At 35.0% G+C, this 23,211-nt stretch overlaps 1 protein-coding gene across 1 annotated transcript in view; it reads left to right on the plus strand.

Moving 5' to 3' along the window:
- Positions 1-1,698: 1,698 nt before the first annotated feature.
- The window catches only part of LOC132107715 (ephrin type-A receptor 4-like), a 35,226-nt gene continuing 13,713 nt past the window's right edge, over positions 1,699-23,211 (plus strand). The window contains exons 1-5 of the mRNA XM_059513870.1: positions 1,699-1,867; positions 2,649-2,716; positions 6,190-6,853; positions 17,850-18,005; positions 19,575-19,910. Of these exons, the coding sequence (XP_059369853.1) occupies positions 1,771-1,867; positions 2,649-2,716; positions 6,190-6,853; positions 17,850-18,005; positions 19,575-19,910 (1,321 nt within the window). The 5' untranslated portion in view covers positions 1,699-1,770. The remainder of the gene's footprint in view (positions 1,868-2,648; positions 2,717-6,189; positions 6,854-17,849; positions 18,006-19,574; positions 19,911-23,211) is intronic.

Here is a 23,211-nt window from a genome sequence, read left to right on the forward strand (position 1 = left end):
GAAAATACTTACATGTGTATATTTATATTCATATAATTTATATTATATGAAAATATATTTTATATATAAGCATAACATATTTTTCTTAAATATATCCATGCATGTGTGTGTATTTAATATATACAAAAATAAATATATACACAGTACACACACATACATTATGTGAACAAAAGCTTTTATTTTAAATGCAATTAATCGTTTAACAGCACTAAGTACCACAATGAATTAAACACATAGAAAATTGTACATAATATTTTCTCGTGAAACATACTCCAATAATCTTTGTTTTATTTACAGTTTATTGTACAATAATTGTCTTGCAGACCACTCTAATAAAAATATATTCACTTTTCAATGTCCTGTTGACTGTCAGTCCAGTGCTGTATTTCATATTCATGTATTTCATCCAGGACGAGTCTGTCAATCAAACCTGAGCACACACAGTGAGTCTGGTGAAAGTTCAGCTGGTGCACAAACAGCTAAATATAGACACATTGGGTTTCTTTTTCTTTTATTTCCTTCTGTTATTTTTGTCTTGATGTGTGGCACGTCGCCCACTCGAGCTTAAAATTTTTTCCTGTTGTGTCGAAAAAATGGACGCTAGATGGCGATACAAGATCAGCCCGTGATTCAGCGTCCTCCATCACTTCTACTACTACTGGTCCTACTATAATAACAACAACAATACTACTACTACTACTACTAATAGTAATAATAAAAATAGTAATAATAATAATATATTTGAATCAATATCATTTTATGTTAGTTATTGTTTTATTCTTGAGGACTATTATAACATTTTAATCACCACTTTAAACATTTAGTAATGTAATTCATGTTTAAAAATATCAAACAAATAATTAAAAAATACAGAGTATATTTGATAAATATTGAAAACTTTGTAAGTATTTTTAAACAATAGGCCTAATTAAAATGGTAATTTAAAATATCCCAATTACACAACAAAGTACAAAAAAATACAAAATAGTCTGTGTACACACACACACACACACACACACACACACACACACACACACACACACACACACACACACACACACACACACACACACACACACACACACACACACACACACATATTCTTTGTCGTCTTACTGGGATTGTGGGAAGTCGTGGCCCAATGGTTAGAGAGTCGGACTCCCAATCGAAAGGTTGTGAGTTCGAGTCCCGGGCCGGCAGAAATTGTGGGTGTATATATATATATATATATATATATACACATATATATATGCAATTATATACATAAATCTATCTATCTAATGTATTTCATCAAAAATTATGATCGCTTTTTGAAGAATGAAATAAAAATGAAATGCTGTAGTGATTATATTATATAATTATAATATTATTTACGCGATCATACATCATACATGATCATATTATATTTACTTATAATTATATTTATATACAATTCAATGTTTTTTTTTAATACTAAATAATTGCAGTTTGCGTCCAACACTTATGTTTAAAACTCATTTTCCACTACACAGTTAAAACTATTTCATTTTAAATCTCCTTTAAAAAAAAAAATAATAATAATAATAATAAAAAAAATGCTACTACTAATGACAAATTTAATCAGTAAATATTTTACATAAGTGACCACCGCTCTGTTTTTGATTGACAGGTACGTCACTAGAGATAACCACGCCCCCTCCAGCAGAGCTCGCGGAGCGTCTCGTGCGCTCTCTGCAGATCAGTCGCGCGGAGCAGCACGAGGAATATAACGGAGAGACAGTAAAGGGACGAATGGCGCTCATGGCCGGGATTGTTAACGCGCTCGCCTCGCTCTTCCTGGGGATTTGTGCAGGTCTGTCCACTCCGAGGAATCCTCCGGCGAATGAAGGTGAGAGGGGCTGAATAAAGAGGAAAAGTTTAGGGCGCCAGCTCCCGCAAACTTATTTATAATTTTTACTACATTATCACTAAGGCTTTTTTGTAACATTAGAAGTTTTTATTGCAACTGATGTCTGGAAATATAAATAAAGTACACACTATTTATGTATGCACACAACTAACTTACATATTATACATACTAGAGGTATGCCACTTATGTATTAATCACATTTCACATTTTTGACATATAATTATTAATTATTTTATTGATCCATACTCTATTTAGTTTTTCAATTTTTTGTAATCTTAAGCATTAACTTTAAAGTGATTTGGGCGTTTTTTTAGCAAAAGGCTAGTAATAATTTGTTATCTGGATATATAAACAATAGCCTACAAAGTATGTCTGGCATCATAACACAGACTGTATATGAGTTTATAATTAACTTGAAGATGATTTGTTGGCCTTATTGTCAGAATGAGTTTTATTGTGAAGACTGGAGGGCTTTTTTAAAAGTGGTTACTGTACTTTGCACAACTTTTAAGAAAACAATACACTTTTCTTTACATTTTGATTAATTATTTTGCAAATTATTATTTTTAATAAATGTTGATAATTTTTGACTAAGTTCAGTGCTTGTTCAAACCTCTGTGCACTTGTCACTTTTCAGCGGCGTTTGCAGCTGTTGTCATTATTATCAGAGATGCATGGCTTCCAGCTTCATCCTAGCATCAGTTTTGTCTCTGTGGATAAGATGCAAGTCTTCTCAAGTCTCTGTGTTTTTCTCCTTCAGTCACGCTGCTGGATTCCAGATCAGTTCAGGGAGATCTGGCATGGGTCGCGAGCCCGACCGAAGGAGGGGTGAGTCCCTCTTCCTCCAACTTCACCTCATTAGTATTCATACGTATAGTTCGAACACCGTTTCATACATTTAGATAGACGCCACATCTAAACTGACGTCGATATATTATTACATTCATAGGTTAATTGCATTGCATTTCTAATAAATGAGAGGAGTTAAAGATGTTTAACACCATTAATTTAACTAATTCTACATTGTAACAGTTTCATTCTGTTCTGCTTTGATGATAATTTAATTCAGCAATACAAAGAGTGCAGGTGACTTTATTTTTATTAGACCCATCTGGAGTTCATTTATAAATATTTTTACCATTAATATTGTCTTTTTAGACTGTTATATACTGAAAAGTTCCATGGAATTGTCTTTAAGTAATAAACTTTGGTGGTACAGTTTAAAAAATCAAGGTTCTTTATTGGTATTAATTGAGATTAATCTCAGAATTGAAATATAAGAACTTGCAATTGTGCAATTGCAATTCTCAAAAAGTCAGAATTGCGAGAAGTTGCTGTAAACGAAAAAAAGGTGTGGGAGTTTTTAAGATAAAAACTTGCAGTTAGCTTTTTTATTTTTCATCCCTCGGCAGGAACCTAAAATGGTTCTTCTATAGCATCACCATTAAAAAAACAAACAGAAAACATTCAGAACCTTTATTTTCCTCGTTGTACCCTCACAATTTTGGTTCCAGTCTTCAGAGAGCCTCAAGGTTGTTTACTTCTCGTATATAAAAGCATTTACATTTTAGACGCTGTCAGCGTGCTGATAATGTTTGCTTCAGCATCCAAAAATGTTCATATAACGTATGAATACAAGTGAGATCAGCCTGCTCTCTCCACTTCTCTGGGATGTAAATTTGGAAAGCTAGTTTACAGTGACGGGCGTCAAATTTCCTAAATAGTTGAGGGAGACAGAAATGCCCTTTGTTAGGAAACTCTATCCCTTTTCTCTCAAAAGAGGTAGGGGGGAGAGACTTGGCAACCCAGAGGCAGAAAAAAGGTCTGTTTGAGTTTCTGTGTGTGTGTGTGTGTGTGTGTGTGTGTGTGTGTGTGTGTGTGTGTGTGTGTGATTTTAGATCGAGGGGGTCAGCGGGTTCTGTCCGATAATGTATGCTTCTGCACTGTTCGAAGCCCCTCATTACCAATTAGCAGTTTAACATCTTCAGATCAGGTGCATCTAAATTAGCACATCAGCGATTCAATAAAACACAGAATTCTCTTTCATTCCGGAGCAGCTCGGCTTCCTTTCGCATCGATCCAAGTCTCTTTGAGCTCCTGAGTTCCTCTCCCTCTGTGATCTTCTCCGTGATGGACAGGCATTTGGCACGGACGGTGGGCGGATATTCAGACTTTAATACGGCCAATTAGCTCCTTTCTCCTCTCGTCCTGCTATCAGCAGCTCCAGGTTCTTATCTCTGCGCTGCTCCTCAGGGCTTCTGTAGTTACACAGATGAAGGGACGAGCCGAACGGAGACGATCACGCTCTCTGACGGACACCGGATTGCTGTCAGTCTTACTATCGCACAAATGCTCAATTAGTAATTAATTCCTGGAGACTATTTAAATCTGTCGGGATGATCTTAATGGGACCGTGGATGATTTGTGATTATTTTTTTGCTTTCTGAAAATTGCTTATTAATAACTTGGTAAATTGATAGATCGGTCTGTGCCTGTTAACTGATACAGTATGTGCACATTTGTACTCTATTTGGATAAAAACGTCTGCTAAATGAATACATGCACATGTAGTTAAAGGTCAAATGGTCGTTAATACAGATCGGTCAAAAGTTTGGAATAATTAAGATTTTTTTTTTGATGCTTTTCAGTCTCATGCTCAACAAGGCTATATATATATATATATATATATATATATATATATATTTTTTTTTTTTTTTTTTTTTTTTTTTTTTTACAAAAATAGAGTAAAAGTGTAATACTGTCAGATATTATTTCAGTTTAAAAAACTGAATCATATTACTGAAAGACACAGAAGTGTACAGTAATGATGCTGAAAATTCAGCTTTGCATCACAGAAATTAATTAAATTTAAAACTATATTCACAATTGTAACAATATTTCACAATATTGCTCATTTTACTGCATTTTTGCTCAAATAAATGCAAAACAAAAAAAACATTTAAAAGTCTTAACGATTCCAAACTTTTGACTGTTAGTGTAAGTTAATATGTGATATTTCCCATTTAGACTCTTGGGTATCAGCAGTTAAATTTGCATGTGTTTATATGGTGGTCATTTCCTTTAATACAAGTCATTAGTGCTGATTAGATGATGAAAACTCAGTGAGTCCAATCAGACGCTGTAATGCTGGTTTAGCAGACGCAGAGAAGTGTTGTAGGCTGTGAAACATTAATGACTGTCTAGAGTTGTTATTGTATCTGAGGCTAGTAGAAGAAGAGTAATGATGATTTTCTGAGGTTAGTTCAGGCAAACGTATTCTCAAGCCTGTTAGAAGGGAAACAGATGTTATGTTTTAGATCTATATTTACTCTGTAGATTCTCAAGGTTCAGTTCTGTTTTCACTCTGGATGACCTCATGTTTGTTTAGTTAACTGATCGGCTGTTTTCTGTTGTTTTGGTGGGGTCTTATGAGCCTCCAGCTTTATGCTGTCATCGGTTTTTAATAGAGATGCTCCGATGAAGATTTTTCCAGTTTTCACATCTTCCGAATCAGCCGAATCTGATTATTTACATTTGCATTGGGAGTTCTGTCATAACTGATTGACAAATACTGTACTTTGATGTATGGATAATCAAACAAATAAGCACAAATGTACTAATTTTAAAACAAAAAATGTCAATACTATTCTTACACAAAATATTATCTGTTACAGGACATATGATGCCATAGCATACAATGCTTAAAGTCAAAGTAATGTTAAAAACTCACAGGTGAAATTCAATTATTGTCATGATCATTTGGCACATTTTATTCATGCATTTTACTGCATTTCTGCTCAAATAAATGAAAAAAAAAATATTCCAAACTTTTGACTGTTATTAACAATAATGAAAAAACTAATATAAAGTCATGACTTTGTGAGAGAACTGATTAAAATTCATCAGTCAGTTGTTTATTAACTGCTGCAAAGTTTCTGATTCACTAAAAAGAACCTGTATAAGAGTCATTTGTTCGTGAATGGTACACAGCCATATCAACAAATAATTGACAGATAGTTAGGAAATTGAAATGCAAAGTGAATGAACAGTTTATGTGAAGAAAAAAAAACCTCTCACTTGCATGTTTAGGTAACATGGTTTTCAAAAAGCAAGATAAATAGTCAGATAAATATTTGAACAGAATAAACTTATGAAGTTTACCACAGAATGAACACAATTTTTGTCAGAAAATATTCTGGATCATAGTTCACGTATTTTGCATTTTAAAAAGATTTAAATTTGACATTGAGATCATCTTGATTTTCTTCATTTCTAAAATTGTTCTTTGCTGTCTGGTGCAGTGGGAAGAGGTGAGCATCATGGACGAGAAGAACATCCCCATCAGAACATACCAGGTGTGTAACGTACTGGAGCCCAATCAGAACAACTGGCTCAGGACTCACTGGATCCGGCGCGGCCCGGCCCAGCGCATCTACATCGAGATTAAATTCACCCTGCGTGACTGTAACAGCCTGCCCGGCGTCATCGGCACATGCAAAGAGACGTTCAACCTCTATTACCTCGAGTCCGACTTCGATAACGAGCGCTACATTCACGAGAGCCTCTTTTCTAAGATCGACACGGTGGCGGCGGACGAGAGCTTCACGCAGGTGGATATTGGTGATCGGATCATGAAGCTGAACACTGAAGTTCGGGATGTCGGCGTTCTGCGCCACACGGGGTTTTATCTGGCCTTCCAGGATGTAGGAGCCTGCATCGCACTGGTTTCCGTTCATGTGTTTTACAAGAAGTGTCCGTTAGCCGTGAGGAACCTAGCACAGTTTCCTGACACGGTAACCGGAGCAGACACGTCGTCACTGGTGGAGGTGCGCGGCTCCTGTGTGAATCACTCTGAGGAGCAGGAGGTTCCCAAAATGTACTGCGGCGCAGATGGAGAGTGGCTGGTGCCTATTGGGAATTGCCTGTGCAATCCTGGATATGAGGAACGGAATGAGCAATGCCAGGGTAAGACACTTCTGATGCTACACTCAGACTAGCCACATTTCAGACACATTTCTCTTCATTTCATGAGTTGGAATTTTAAATCACATTGGTCACACCCAAAGGGAGTTGTCACTGTCTCTGTTTTTTTAACCTTCAAGTCTTTTTAACTCTCAGAGACCAAAGCATAGATATACACAATGTATTATTTCTTGTCACCCTTACCTGATAGTTTAGGTAAAATGTGCATTTGGGGTATAAATTGGACAAGAATTGCAAAATTGCAACACTATCCATTTAGAGTTATGAAATTTCACAGTTTTTTCACGAATTTCACAACACAACTCTGCACGCAGATGTATTTGAAATTCATCCGGTAAGGATACCGTTATGAAAAGTTACTAAATGTCATTATTTGGCTACACTTAATAATGACAAAATTGCGAATTGCGAATAATGACAAAATAGTGAAATTGTATCTTTCAGTTCTGACGTTTTTCTTGCAATTGTGAAAAACGAACGTACAACTGCGACTTCGTGTTATAAAGTCCAAACTGCATACTGTAAACTCTCAACTGCTAGAAAAAAAGTCCAAATTGTGAGATAAAAAGTCACAATTGCCTTTTTTATTTTTTATTCAGTGGCGCAAACAAGTTTTCATGCTTGTATAAATTCCTTTACATTTTTCAATTAATTTAAATTTTTGTTTGAATGGCCTCAATTCATATTCGGGAACTAAACTGAAATTCAAAAGGGGTTCTTAATTCTTTTCTGCATTGTGACTTCCGTCTATCCATCCATCCATCCCTGTGTCTTATTTCTTCTCTGCTCAAGCACGAGTCTGTCATCAGGTGGTAATAAGAGTGTTTCTGATTGGTTTATCAGCATTGTGCTTGTGTTATAAAGAGGACTGAGGACTCTCCTCCCATGAGAACAAGAGATGCTGATTACAAACACAGAGTAAAAGAAGCAGTAAATCCACGACTGCTGAGCGTTCTCATGGAAATAACTTCATTATAATCATACTAGTTGGGCTCTGGACTTTGTAATTAACAGATTTCTGGCGACTTCATGCCACATAATAGGATGTGACTCACTGTGGATGTGTGTGAGAGAGCAAGAGAAAGATGGAATGAGTCGAGGCATGTTATCCAGAGTCTAAAAATGGCAGAGGACCGCGAGTGTGATGAATGGATCTGTTGGAGGAGAAAAAAATGTAATTATCTTTAAAACTGACATTTCATTCTGCCATAGATCAAGCCAAATAAGAGCCTGTGACAATAATAAATACACATCACACAGAAGTGTTGACAGAGAAAAAAAAAAGTTGGAGTTCTCTTGTGCTTAATGGCTTCTAGACATGTACTGCTATTTGTAGAAGAGCCGCAAAGACGCACTGCAAACACTTTGCGTGGTTTCCATAGTGATGATAAGGGAAAGCCGGCACCACCCATGACCTTTGACCTGAGAGGTCACAGATCAAAGGTTACATTCTCGCTCTGGACTCAAGTGCAGTCATCTGGGGCTGTTTCAGGTTTCCTTATGGTTCTGAAGGGGAATTATGTTACAGACAGATTATTAGTGGAGCCTTCATGAATATTGATAGTATTTGAGTCTGCATTAATTATTCAGAAGATTGAAAACTATGAATAGCAACACTTTGTGGACGTTCTTTTTTTACACTTTGCATAGAGACACTTTCATGTGTGTGTGTGTGTGTGTGTGTGTGTAGATGGATATAAGTGGATATTTATGAATGCGTGTGTATATGTTATATTATCTTATATATATTTATGAAAATAATATATAACTTAATTAGATTTGTTTACATAAATGAAATATAATCTTAAATGTTATAATTGTTATAATATTATAAAATAATATTGTAAATATTACTTAAATATAAAATATAGTTTTACATTCATATATAACAAATGTTATATTTATATATAATTTACATAAATTTTATATATTTATTTTAATTTGAAGTTATATTATTATATGTACACTATAAATATTAAAATGAATAATTGTATCTGTCTTTCTTTCGATGTCTTTTTTTAAAATAGAAATGCATTGCTTGATTTGTTTGTATTTAATTCTATAGTTTAATTATATTATTTATTTATTTTCACAGTGGACAAAGTTTTTACCCACCAGTATAAAACTGTCTTTCAGTTAATTAAAAATAAACCTAAACAAAGGCACTTTTTGCACATTATATAGCCATGTCTAACCAAAGAGCTCGTGATTTCTGTAGGTCTACTTGACTATTTTATGAAGAAATATGTTGTTAAATACAATAAATACAAAATCTCATTCATTCAAAAGTTACCTTGGTAGATATAGTGTGGAAAGAAAGAAAGTAATGCATTACTTATCTCTTCTGAGGAGTTGCAGTGCATGTGGAAGTATCTGTGTGATGCAGGCGATGCTATTGTTGAGCTGACGCTGTGCTGAAAGGAATCTGTCGTTGCTCTGTGAGAGTTTTGGGGGTTTTGGGGGAGCTGCGGAAGAGGTCTGGGGCAGGTCAGAGGTCACTTACTCTTTCATCCATCTCTGACGCTTGGCTGACAGCTGGAGAGGAGAAATTTATTAAGACATCAAAACTCTTGACAGCTGGGTTTCCACAGGAAGCCATGAAGACACAGGGGCCGTGATCGTGGCTCCTTCATGGATCTTTACAAACTCATTCGTGTTTTCTGAACAGAAATGATATTAAATTGAGAATAGATATTAAATCGTGTCTCCTTTATAGAGTTTCAAAAGCAGACTGCACATTAGATTTTTAAGTTGCAAGGATAAGTAATAATAAAATAAAATCATTTTTTTAATGATAAATTATGCAGTATTTTTTTTTTTGGCTCAGCGATGTACAGATGGCCTGCAAATTTGCTCTCTTTAATATCTCAATTGCTTCTCCTGTCAGCTAAAATGTAAAGAGCAAATTGAGATTTTTATTTTACTTTATTTTAAAAGTGCCATAACTGTATAATAAAAAAATATTAGATTTGGCTATTGTCTTTTGCATTCTTTTACATGCATTTGTTTGATCTCATCTCCTGAGCTTTGAATAAGCAATCTCTGAGCCATAAAATGTCCTGTGTGTAATCAAGAAAAGGACAGAAGAGGAAGGAATCAATCTCTCTCACCTTTTCTTCATCACTTTCCTGCTTTTTTTTCCTCGTGCCTTTTATTTGAGCTTAGGGAAAGTCTGTGTTGAACTGTGTTTCGTGTTCCAGCTTTTTGTGGCCTCGTTTTCTCCGACACGCCTGAATGGTTTAAACACACAGCAGGATAAAAGGAACAGGTCAGAGTTTAAAGCTCAGCCTGAAGAGCTCGGGACGACCTGCAGAGGAAACGCAGACAGAAAGAGTCCTGTGTGTGCGAGTCCAACATCATTCCAGAGGTGTTGAGAGCTGTTTCTGGTCTGGATGGTGTTCTGTTCCCTCACTTCTTTATCTCCCACTGTCTCTCTCATCGCCGGCTCTTCCTTTTCTAAAAGGAGCGTGACAGAAGCGTGAAGGACGGCACCGACTTAACATTGATATAATGTTGCAGCTCGCTGACAGTCCCTTATATTAACCAGACTTAATGGACTCTCTGGAAGTCTTACAAGGGAACGTCAGGAGACGTGTGGCCTCGGCTGAACTGAATTTCAGTCAAATTTAGCGCTGATTCAGTCGTCTTAAAGGGACAGTTCGCACACAAACAGCCAACTCATCCTCATGTTACTCAAAATAGGAAATATTAAGCAAGCTTCAGATTTCTCCTGCACCAAAAACACCAGTACTACAAGAATGGTGAAAGATACAAGTTTTAAGTCAAACATTTCTCTTCAAATTCCTATTGAAAATTCCCTTCAAATTTCTTGTAATCTGATGACTCAGAAAATTCTAAAAAGCGTTCTATAAAATTTTATAAAAATTTGTAATAAAATTATTATAAAATGATATACTCTATCTCTCTCGCTCTCTCTCTCTCTCTCTCTATATATATACACTGTATACACACACACACTCACTTAATCCATTTATTTATTTCCAAACATACTATAATAGTATAATAGTTTTAAAGTAGCTCATATGATTAATGTCTTTTGCATCTTTTATTCTATTCTATTTTTTTCTGTGGCATCGTTGTGAAGAACCTATTGAGCACCTGTGTGTTTGTGTGTGTGTGTGTGTGTAGTAATGAATCCATATGATAAGTGCTGTGTATTTCAAGTTTTCTAAATCCATGCAATAGATCTGTGCATTTTTCTCCCCTTAAATCATATGGTGGAAAATAGTTAAACTTAATTTTTAGTTTGTTTCTCAACCAAAGTGATTGTATGACTACAGAAAACCTGTCATGTACAAGTCACATTGACTATGGTACTTTCACAACTTTTTTGAAGCTTGAAACTTTTTAGTCCAAATTCATTGTGACTTCTGTATTGTTTTCTCTCTCTCGCGCGCGCAGAGAAAACTCCTTCTGCCTTTGAATTCGTCTTTTATTTTCTGTCAAGAGGGGGTTAAAAAAGACAGAGAGAGAGAGATAGATGTGCAGTAAGAGTAAGAGGGAACAACAAAAGACTGAAAGACAGTGAGAATAAAGGAGGTGATCGCAGAGAAAAACTGATTTGTCAGCACACAGAGAAGGTCAGCGGCCTCCTCTCAGACAGGAACAGACCAGAGAATGAAAAGGAGCTGATGTCTAGAGAAAGAGAGAGGTTTTTAGGTGGTCTTTGATTTCTTTTCCTCATCATTCACTTCACGTTCCCTTTAAACATCCCTTTGATGTGATGACAGATGCTGTCTCTTTCTCCGTCGCTCTCCTGTAACAATGGACTGTGATTGGGAGGTTGGAGTTGAAATCTTAAGCTCGTCAAACGGAGGGAGGTGTGTATGTAGTCTTTACTCAGTTTTGTGATGAAATGATGGATGTAAAGAGGTGTAAAAAAATTTATATGTTCTGAAACTAATTTTAATACAGTGAGTGTGTTTCAAACCCCAATTCCATTGCTCTTCTTTTTAGGCCGCTTTGAAACTGGAACAGTAGCAATATAACACTTTTAATAAGCATGGTAGTACTCACAAATATTATCTGAAAACTAGTCATTTGTTATTAGATTATACTAATATTGTAGGTATATATGCACAAATATACATATGCATATACTCACACACAATTATATATATATAACTTTGGTTAGTATTTTTGAGATGTGAAGCATAAATGTAATTGAAATCGAGTTTGAAATGGTTTATTGTAAAGAACTTATTCACTCAAATGAATCAAACTTTCCAATTCAATGCCCAGCTCTAATGCATTACTGAAACATTTTAATTTATGAATCATTTTTACCTTGGAGGGCAACCACTTGAAATAACACATATAGAGTTGATTGAGAAAACCTATCATGTGTCTGTGACTGATTTCTAAAGGTCAAGTAGTCAAAGTAGTAAAGGTTAAAGGTCAAAATAAGAGAGTTTGTCTTGTTAGTGCTGCCATATTTATCATAATCACATCATTATGTTCACGTGTACGTGTTTGTACCATATCTGTGTGCATTTGTTTTCCAAACAAACCAATAGAAACGTATCTAATTCACTGCTGTTCACGACTTCCCATAATACACACACACACGCACACACACATGCACATGCACAATGGAAGGTGTTGCAGGTCCAGACAGTCTGTCGTCCCGCTTTTCCAGTGGTTTAGATTAACAAACTAAAAATACACAGCCTTGTTTTTTCACCCTGACTCTGTAAGTCACAGTATCTAAACAGTGAACTCATCACATGATGCATCATGTTGTAAACTTGAACTCATCCCATGATGCATCATGTTGTAAACTTATGTTTGTGTGATGTTTCTTTTGTAGTATGTGTCAGAAATGGCTTTGCATGAAGAGTTGTTTTTATAGATTCACCTGGAAACTGTGTGTGTGTGTGTGTGTGTCTGTGTGTGTGTGTGTGTGTGTGTGTGTGTGTGTGTGTGTGTGTGTGTCACTATATGAACTCGACCTATGTGTGTGTGGAACTCATTTGCATATCCTCCTGTGCCAAAACTTCCTGTACTAGAAAATAGTGTTGCAACTTATCATGTATAACAATACATGCAGACCTTGCCAGACACACACTCATCTTTCTAATCTCTCCATTCTTTTATTTTCGTGGTAGTCGCTATTAAATTGTGCATGGATTTTAAAGACCCCTGCAGCCCAGAAGGGTGTATGCGATCCTTTTCCCGATAAAAACGCCGTAATTTGAGGAAATTCCTCTCTCTGAATGGAGGAAGTTAGTGTACGTGGTCAGGGCAGCTTGAAGTTAAAGTCATTTCAGGAAGTCTTACATCAATAGCTTCAAAAACCTGCCAAATCTGTTATATTAAAACAACACGCTTTGACAGAATAATACTAACAACGTTATGGTTTCATAACATATATTAATAAATAATTCAGCCGCAGAAGTGAATGATGTGTTCATGTTGGGTATTGCTGAGGAGAGGTCAAGCTCAGGTGACTTTGGTTATAATTCACCCAAAACATATACAATACATTAATTCGCTGTAGGCCAAAATGCAGTGATTCACTGAAAAGTTTTCCATTTTTAGGCAAACCTGAAAAGTTTATATTTACAAAAGAGTGGTATATTGTATGATATATTATATATGTATATATTATTTATCATATAGCTATTATTTATAATATTATTGTATTTTCAATTTTTTTTATTAAAATTTTAATAATTTTGTTATGTGTATTTGTCATTTTTTATATTTCTATTTCGTTTTTTTTTAGTTTTTTTTTTTCATCTAATATTTGCATTTAATTTCTCAGCTATTTATTTTATTTTTTTACTATTTTTTTACTTTTAGTTAACAATATTGTTCTGAAATAATGCCCATATTCTGTTCATTTTAATTAGACATTCATTAGATTTTGTTTGTTGTGAAAAAATGATTTATAGAGATTAAAAAGACTAGATAAGAGCATAACTCGGCAAACTTAATAGAGCTTCTTATTATTTGTAATTTAAGTATCAACTTTGCCTCAAATGTTTCTCCTTGGAAGAAAAAAAACAAATTAGTCAAACGTTGACATAGAGATAAGAATTCAGAGTTATAAAATGAATGTGAAACTAAGATCACTGGGGTCTTCGTTTGCTCTCTATTTAATCTCATTGCTTTTAGGAGCAACAAGTGAGATATTAAGAAGATCTCATTTGATATTTTTCTTTTCTTTGGGAAGTTAAGACGTCATACAATACAAGCACCAGCATCCGAATCACAACATGCCCATCGATATCTACTCAGTAGCTAAATGAGATTTGCTTTTGTTCAGGTTAATATTATTACTAGAGCTCGTCGGATGCGCTCCGGCAGGCATCGGGAGATGGACGACTTCCTCTGGAATGAGAATAGAGTTTGTTAAGGTGAAGCGGGGCTTGTGCTGTAGGCCTCAGGGTGGGGTCAAGGTCAACATGTGGAGCGAGTGAGTCATCGGTCAATGTGATCCGCCGCCCTCCGCATGTTTGTCATCAATCACACTGATGGAGGCGGCCCTGCGTTTGGAGGGGGTCAGAGGTAATTGTTAATTAGTGACTAAACCCTGTAGAACAACAGATGTCAGACCGTGAGACTAGAAGCCAATTGATGTTTCTTTCACGTAAGTGTGTGTGTGTGTGTTTGTGTGTGTGTGTGTGTGTGTGTGTGTGTGTGTGTTAGAGAGATCTTCCATGCCCTCAGGAGAGAAAACTGATCTTGATGTTTTTGTCTGAAAAAATCCTGGTGCTCTGCAAACTGTCATTAACACACACACACACACACACACACACACACAAACACACACACACACACACACGCGCGTTTATCTAGCAATCTAAATGGAGACTTCCAATTGCCTTCTGTTATTCTTAAAGGCATAGACACCTAAAAATTATCTGCTCGTCATTATATCACAAAGTTTGTGGAATAAAAATATTTATAGCACTTTTCCATGCCTCAATGTCTTTTGTTTAATTATTGGTTTGTTCCCCACAAAAATGTATCGAATGTCTTCAGAAGACCTGAAATATAGTGCACAGGTTGCATGGACTACCTTTATCATGCTTTTTCTGGGGAGAAGACTGTTATTCAGCTTATTTTTTTTTAAATATAAATAAATACTCTTGTTCAGCAAGGATGCATTAAATTGATAAAAAACGACATTAAATACATTTAAAATGTTACAAAATATTGCTATTTTATATTAATTATATTCTTTTGAACTTTCTATTCATCGAAAAAACCTAAAGAAAACTTGAAGCAGCACATCTGTTTTCAGCATTGATAATTATAATAAACACCCATATTATTATTATAAATAACATTTTCGAAATTGATCAGAAAATCAGCATTTTAGAAGGATCATGTGAAACTGAAGACTGGAGTAATGATGCTGAAAATACAGTTCTACATCACATAAATAAATTACATTTTAAAATACATTGAAATAGAAACCAGTTTTTTTAATTGCAATAATAGTTCACAATATTGCTGTTTTTACTGTATTTTTGATCAAATAAATGCAGTCTTTGGAAACAGAAGATATGTGTTTCAAAAACATAAAAAATCATACAACCCATACAAAGCCAATAATGACATAATAGTGAGTAAAAGTGAGTAGTATCGAATGAAGGATGACAACAAGAGAAATGAGTGATAACAAGGTTTAATCAGAGTAGATTCAAGCAGATAATGAGAGTAGAGCAAAGACAGAGACGTACAGAATTAAACTTTAGAGATGTTGTTTAATAAAAGTACAAGATTCTCTTGAGCAGCCTGTCTGTGTGTGTGTGTGTGTGTTTGAGGATTTTGCGGCACAATCTGGCCACCCACCGATATATTTGTCTCTCAGCGTCTCGCTAATGGAAAAACGTTGATTGGAGGGGTCAGAAATGTGACTGATATATCTTCTCTTCATCCTGTATAGATATCAGGGAGCATTGGAATGCATGCTGGAAACCAGAAGACACTTTTCTTTGTCTCTTTATCTCAGAGGGTCATGTCATATAGCCAGTGTTTGGATGTCTGGAGGGTTTTTGTCCTTACAGAAAAGCTCTTTCAGTTCGGTGAAGATTAAGTCCAGTGCAAAGAGTGAATGAGAGCTGCTTTCCTCTTCCTCCAGCACCTCTGGATCAATCTCAAACAGAGATTAGAGTCCTAGGACCCTGGTGATAATCTGTCGGGAGGTCTGTTCGCTTCTTTAGGATTAGCAGAGGAACATCTAAGAGCCTAATGCGAGAAAGAGCTTCTTGAGGGGGTTATTTTTCCTTCCAGTTTTGGGGTTTTTTCTTTAAACTCCACAGTTTTCCAACATCATTTAACCCTATAAAGCCTCAAACTTAGCTGAAAAACATGTTGCACACAATCTACTACATGCATTCTGTCGTCTGATTGATAATTTAGACTTTTTTAGCAAGTAAAAACCCCTTTTAGTGTGGTTGTTCATACATCCACCTTCAACTCGTGCATCATGTGTCTTTCTGCTGTGAAACCTTTACTGATTTTTATCAAGTATTTGTAACAATAACTACAACAATAAATGAACACATACTTGGCAATCTTGTTCAAATGTATCAAATATGACTATAAGGCTATTGAGAAGTGTTTATTTGTTTATCTCTGCATTATATGTTTTGATCATAAAACTAAGCATTTAAATATCATATTACTAGTATATATTATTGAGAGATATGACAGAAGTGACAAATCATATTAATTTATGTTATTTTATGCAAGTAGTCAGATATACTGTTATAAAGATCTCATTGATTAACATTACAAGCAATATCAGAATTACATCTTCATCACTTTTCGGACCACGTAAATATCAGCATAAACACCAAATTGATATTTTTGCTCAGTTTTCGGTTTAAAACTAAGCATAACTTGGCGATGTAAGGTGTTTAACATCCTCCATATTTTTACTCTGAGCCTAAACATCCTGATTTGTATCAAATATGATACTCAACAAAAACACTTTTTTAGATTAAAAAATAAATAAATATTCAAAATTTTTTAAGTTTAATAAACCAATCTATAAAAAAAAGATATATATGTATATGTATATATATATATATATATTTTCTGGCTGTTTTCATATGTCAAGCTTTGCATGGTTAAGAATGCATGAATGACTTGCACTGTATATGTATCAAATCTATTATTGTTAAATGGGATTAAAAATGGGTGGTTGAAAGTGTTACTTTATTTGAGTTTATTTGACTTTTATGGAAGTAATTTAACTGTTTGCATTACGGTTTATTAATGCAGAGATGCTTTTTGCCATCATATGCTGGTTATAGTTGCAACATCTAGCAGCAGGAGAAAACAGGGTCGCACTATCCACCTAAACCTCAAGCCCATCATTTCTGTCTGGTCTCTGGAGGCGCTGGAGTCTAAGGCATCTTTCATCCTCCTCGTTTTCATCCATACACATACAGACATCCAAACACTGAGAGAGGTTTCCGTGCACGCTTGTGTTTGCATGTAAATGAGTGATAAGGATGACGAAAAACAGTTTTCAGGCAGGAGGAGTAGGAGGACGCGACACGCTAGATTATTTAAACATCGTGCATTCTTTGTTTATGATGTCAAAACATGTTTTACTCAGATATGCGAGGCGGATTCTTGAGACGTATAGAAGTGAGCGTTAAAGGTGACTGGTGCATGCTGGGAAACCTCCTAGAATTCCTCATTTATCATCGTCTGCTCTGTCTCGCAGTCTCTTGACTTCACCTCCCTTTCCTAGCTTCTCTCTTCATCATAAATGCATCACCGTTTTGTATACAGAAAGCTGGCAGGTTTTCATGCTCCTTTTTTGTCTGCTTATATACTTTATAATCATTTCATAATTGAGGCGTTTAATAATGTCTTATAATAGTTTGAGTCATACCCCAGGTATTTTGTTATCTGGGTAGCATACTGTATTCAACACCTTGTTTTTTGCTGAATTAACGGTGTCCTGAATCTTTCTCTTCTCTTGTAGTGTGTAAGGTGGGCTTCTACAGGTCTCTTTCTTCAGATGGCGGCTGTCGTAAATGTCCACTACACAGTTACTCCATGAAAGAAGGAGCTACTTCCTGTGATTGTGACAAAGGATATTACAGATCGGAGACGGATCCCGCTGCCATGCCTTGCACACGTGAGTTAAACATAAACATTTGCACCAGTTTGAAGTGGGTGCACTGTGTTATTTGGACACTGTGGTGGTGATTTACATGGGCATTTAAGTGCCTTTTTTAAAATTTTACTTTACTCTAGTTTTTTATATCACAGCTTCCATTTAATAAGCATTTTAACCCTGTAAAGCCAGACATATGAAATAATAGTCTGAAAATACAATGCAAGGCAATGATGACTGAGAGATGAACCAATAAACGTTCCTAAAAAAAGCAGAAATCATATTTGATACTCACATTTTAGCATGATTTTTCTAAAACGTTATCTATGGATAATCAGGTAAGTTGCTCTTGTGTTATTAGTATCAGTATAAAAGTTATCTTTTGTTTACTTTTTAAAAAATTAGTAAAGATTTAACATAAAAAAGACACGTGAACCACAAGCTGAAAGTGACCTTTTTTTGTTTTGCAATTATACTAAAAGGCTTTTACTTGCAAAGAAAGTATAAACTATCACTCAGACATCCGTTTTAGTCACGTTGATAATTAAGAGGAAATTTACACATCGAATACGATGCTGGAGGATTTATTGACATAAGCCATATGTTCTCTTTTGACTCTTGAAAAATCTATAGTATAGCTTCAGAATTTTTTATTGTTTCCCTAGACTAAAATTTTTATTAAATACAAAATGAAAAATTAGCCGAAAAGTATTCTTTTTGAAAGTATACTAGTTTATTGTCTAAAAAAAATAACTAAATATATAGAAGTAACTAATTGAAATCAAAGCATTCTAATAGAACGTTGTGCATGGGCATGTGATTATTTCTGTTTACATCCTTTTGTGCGAGCAGATGTTCCTCACATCAAATAAATGAATTTAAATGAGACAGTATCAGTCTCACTCTACCAGCTGTCTGTCCTCTCTCTCTCTCTCTCTCTCTCTCTCTCTCTCTCTTCCATACTAATGACCAGCTCTAGCTCTTTGTAGAACAGACGCTGTTTGTCTTCTCCTTCTGTTCTTGTTCTTTCTCTTCCTTCATCCTACTGTTCAGAAAGGATGGGAAATTTTAGAATACACAAAACGGTACTTGCATAAATAAACACACACACACACACACACATAAACAGTAAACAAAATAAACACTAACAAAATAGAACTGTTGAATGTACAGTAGCTCTTTCAATCAAATAATTTTAATTGAAATAATTCCAATTGATAATGAATTATATTTATAGAGAGAAAGCGATTGAGAAGAAATTTTAGATGTAATTTATTATAAATATTTGTTCTAATATTTATTGTATTATATATGTTGTATATATGCGCACCAAGTCTGCATTTATTTAATAAAAATTACAGTAAAAACAGTAATTTTTTGAAATATTATTACATTTTATATACTGTTTTCTATTTGAATATATTATGATAGTATCTATATAATAATAATAATAATAATCTATAATAACGTATAATCTCATTGCAACATTGTTATTTAAATACAATAACATTTTCCTCTAAGAATTAGCAGGCTATTATGTAAGTGTTATGCGCTTCAAGTTCTTGCTCTCTTTCTCTGTGTTTATGGCAGGTCCTCCATCCGCTCCTCACAATCTGATATCTAATGTCAACGAGACGTCGGTGCTGCTGGAATGGAGTCCACCTCTCTCCTCCGGAGGCCGTCAGGATCTCACCTATAACGTGGTGTGTAAGCAGTGTGTGCGAGACACGCAGAGATGCACACCGTGTGGAGACGACGTGCGATACTCTCCGCAGCGGCTGAGTCTGCGCTCCACATGGGTGTCCGTTCATCAGCTGCAGGCACACACCAACTACACCTTCCAGATCTGGGCCGTCAACGGGGTTTCCAAACACAACCCCAGTCTGGAGCAGGCCGTGTCCGTCACGCTCACCACCAACCAGGCCGGTGAGAGAGTGTGTGTGTGTGTGTGTGTGTGTGTGTGTCCAAACATGCTCAATTCAATCAAGCATCATGTTTGCATGTGATTAGGCAAGTGAAACTGATCCTCACTAAGTGTTTTCACGGAGGATTAGAGAAGAAATATAGCATGCCACCAGTCAAAAATTTGGATGAATTAAAATTTATTTTAATGTTTGGGAACAAAGTCTCATATGCTCACCAAGGCTGCATTTATTTGGTTAAAATGACAGTAAAAACTCTAATATTGTGAAATATTAATAGAATTTAAAATAACTGTGTTTTATTGTAATGTGTATTTTAAAATGTAAATTATTCCTGTGATGTGCAGCTGAATTTTCAGCATCATAACTTCAGTCTTCAGTGTCACATGATCCTTCTGAAATCATTCTAATATACTGATTTGCTGCTCAAGAAACATTTCTTATTATTGTTATCATAAACAACAGGAAATCGAGATTTAAAATATAAAAGAAGAGATTAATACTTTTATTCAGCAATGCAATAAATTGAGCACAAGTGACAGTAAAGACATTTATGTTTATAAAAGAATTATTTTCAATAAATTAGGTCCTTTATGACAAAAAAAAATAGTTTAGACAGAATTTTAGAATTTTAAGCAGCATTGATAATAATAAGAACCATTATTGGTACGTGTGAACCTGTAATAATTGATAATAATTGAGCAGCAAACCAGCATATTATAATGATTTCTGAAGATCATGTGATGACTAATGATGCTGAAAATCAGATTTGATCACAGGAATAACTTATATTTTGAAATTCAAATAAAAAACAGTTATTTAAATTGTAATAATATTTCACAATATTACAGTTTTTACTGTATTTTTGATCAAATAAATGCAGCCTTGGTCAGCATAAGAGACTTCAAAATCATAAAAAAGTCTTAATTAATCTGAACTTTTGACTGGTAGTGAACTATATTTCTCACTTAATCCTCAATGAAAACATTTCACGGGGTTCAATTTCACTCACATATTCACCGATGGAGAACTTCTGCATGACCTTTCTGCTCCATTACAAACACAGTCACACATGTAGAGAGTCAAAACACTATTTTGATTCATGGCGGTGTGTGTGTGTGTAATTGTGGACGTGTGATACACGGTCTGTGCTCTTGATGGTGTCTTGGGTTTCCTTCGGAATGAAGAGTTAGCTGGAGATCCGGAACTTTCTGTGACAAGCCCAGCCTGTAAATCAGCCTGAGGGTGGAGGCTGGAGGGTGGGGGTTTACCATGCATTGACGTGCATTTGGCTTTAGAACAGAGAACCTGAATGCATGTGTCCTACGTAGTCATGCACTAGGCGGTTGTGAGTGTATATTAAAAATAATTAACATATACGTCTTAAAGTAGATGCTGCTGACACAATATACGCATGCTGGCAAAGTTAAATTGAAATTCAGATAAAGGCATCTTAAACTTTCAGTGCAGGTGGAGTACATAAAACCTCCTGAACCATGATAAAAATTCACTGTAACATGCTGTCGTTAGGAACAGAAATATGATAAAAGACACCAATGTTTATCTTTAAAATCATGCATACGCCTCTAATAATAAAATAAAAAAATGCTTTTGTATTATAGATGATGGTTTTCTAACTGATGCAGCATTATAATGAGACTTTTTGAAAGAATATGTGAATAAAAATGCTAAATTAAAATGCTAAAATAAATTTTTGCATTTATTTTAAATTAACCTTTACTATCAAAACACCTGTTTTTAAGTTTAATCAATATGAATTATTATTATTTAACTGATCAAGTATGTATTTGAGCAATAAATCCAAATATCGCTGAGTATTTGAACTGTTATATACCACATAAAACAGTATTATTACAAATCATTTATGTAAACACATTATATATATGTGTGTGTGTGTGTGTATATATATATATATATATATATATATATATATATATATATATATATATATATATATATATATATATATAAAGTATGATAAAAATAGTTATTTAAAATATATTTTATAATATTAAATAAAATGCATTTAATATAGTAAACTATCTTTAAATATATATTTATTTATATACAGTAATATATTTATATTTTTATAAAAAAATTAAATATCTTATGAAGTCTTTTATGCTCGGCAAGGTTGCATTTATTTGATCAAAAATACAGTAAAATAAATGATGTTGTGAAATATTCTTAAAATGTAAAATTATATGTTTTCTGCTATATATTTTGACATTTTATATACAGTATATTATATAGTCTGACATTTTATATTTTAAAATGTCCTTTATTCCACTGATGACAAAGTTGAATTTGTAGTAGCCTTTAGTCATAACTATCAGTTTTAAGGATTTGGAATATTCTTAGAATTCGGTTTGTAATATTTATTATCATTTTTTATGGTCACAGCTCACAGGGATGCCATCAAACGTTACGCCACATGTGAAGTGCAGCATATTCCAGCATGCACTAAAGGTGTTAAATGAAGCATATAACATGTCGTTCCTAAATCAGTTTTACAAAATCTTAACATGCCTGAGTGTTTAAGATGATTGAGCACAGATTCTCATCTTTCCTTTAAGTTATCTCAGCCAGACACACACACACCCGCAACTCCATTACAGCCCATATCTGTCAGAGCAGAGGGCATGATGGATGAGCGTTAGAGATGAGTGTGTTAGGTGTGTGAAGGGGGGCCAGTGACCTCTGTGTTTTTGGCTGGAGGGGGTCGTCTCCGAGTCCCCCGAGGGACAACCCTAAATCACGTTTAGCCTGTCGGGCCTGGCAGAGGAAGACTGATCTGTGAGATGGGAGAGGGCCGCTGTCGAGCTGCTGCTACAGCTGGCGGGGGATTGAATTGTTTAACAGAATCACACACACACTCGCTAATGCACAGAGATGAAACTCTAGCTTAAGCATTTGTATTTGGGATGCTTGTAGGTAGGCCAACAGTAAACGTTTTCTGTGCTGATTGTGGGGAAGAATTGACCTATATATAAATATCGCTTCATAGTTCATCTAAATAAAACCGTAAATTGTAAAAAGGCTTATTGCAAAGGTGGCGATTTAATTAAATCTATGCACTGTATGTTTCTAAGTGAAGCACAGCACTGTGTACATTTACACACGAGCAGCGGGCTCCAGGGCTTTCAGCATCTCAAAGCGGCTCAATTCACATCTGCTTTTAGTTTGGGTCTCTTATAACGTGCATTTGTTAATGCAACATGCACCAACCGTCTTCCTGAACTTGAGAATCATTTAAACCAGCTGCTGTTGACATCAGAAGAGAA

Source organism: Carassius carassius, chromosome 28 (assembly GCF_963082965.1).
Source record: "Carassius carassius chromosome 28, fCarCar2.1, whole genome shotgun sequence".
In the NCBI taxonomy this organism is placed as follows: domain Eukaryota; kingdom Metazoa; phylum Chordata; class Actinopteri; order Cypriniformes; family Cyprinidae; genus Carassius; species Carassius carassius.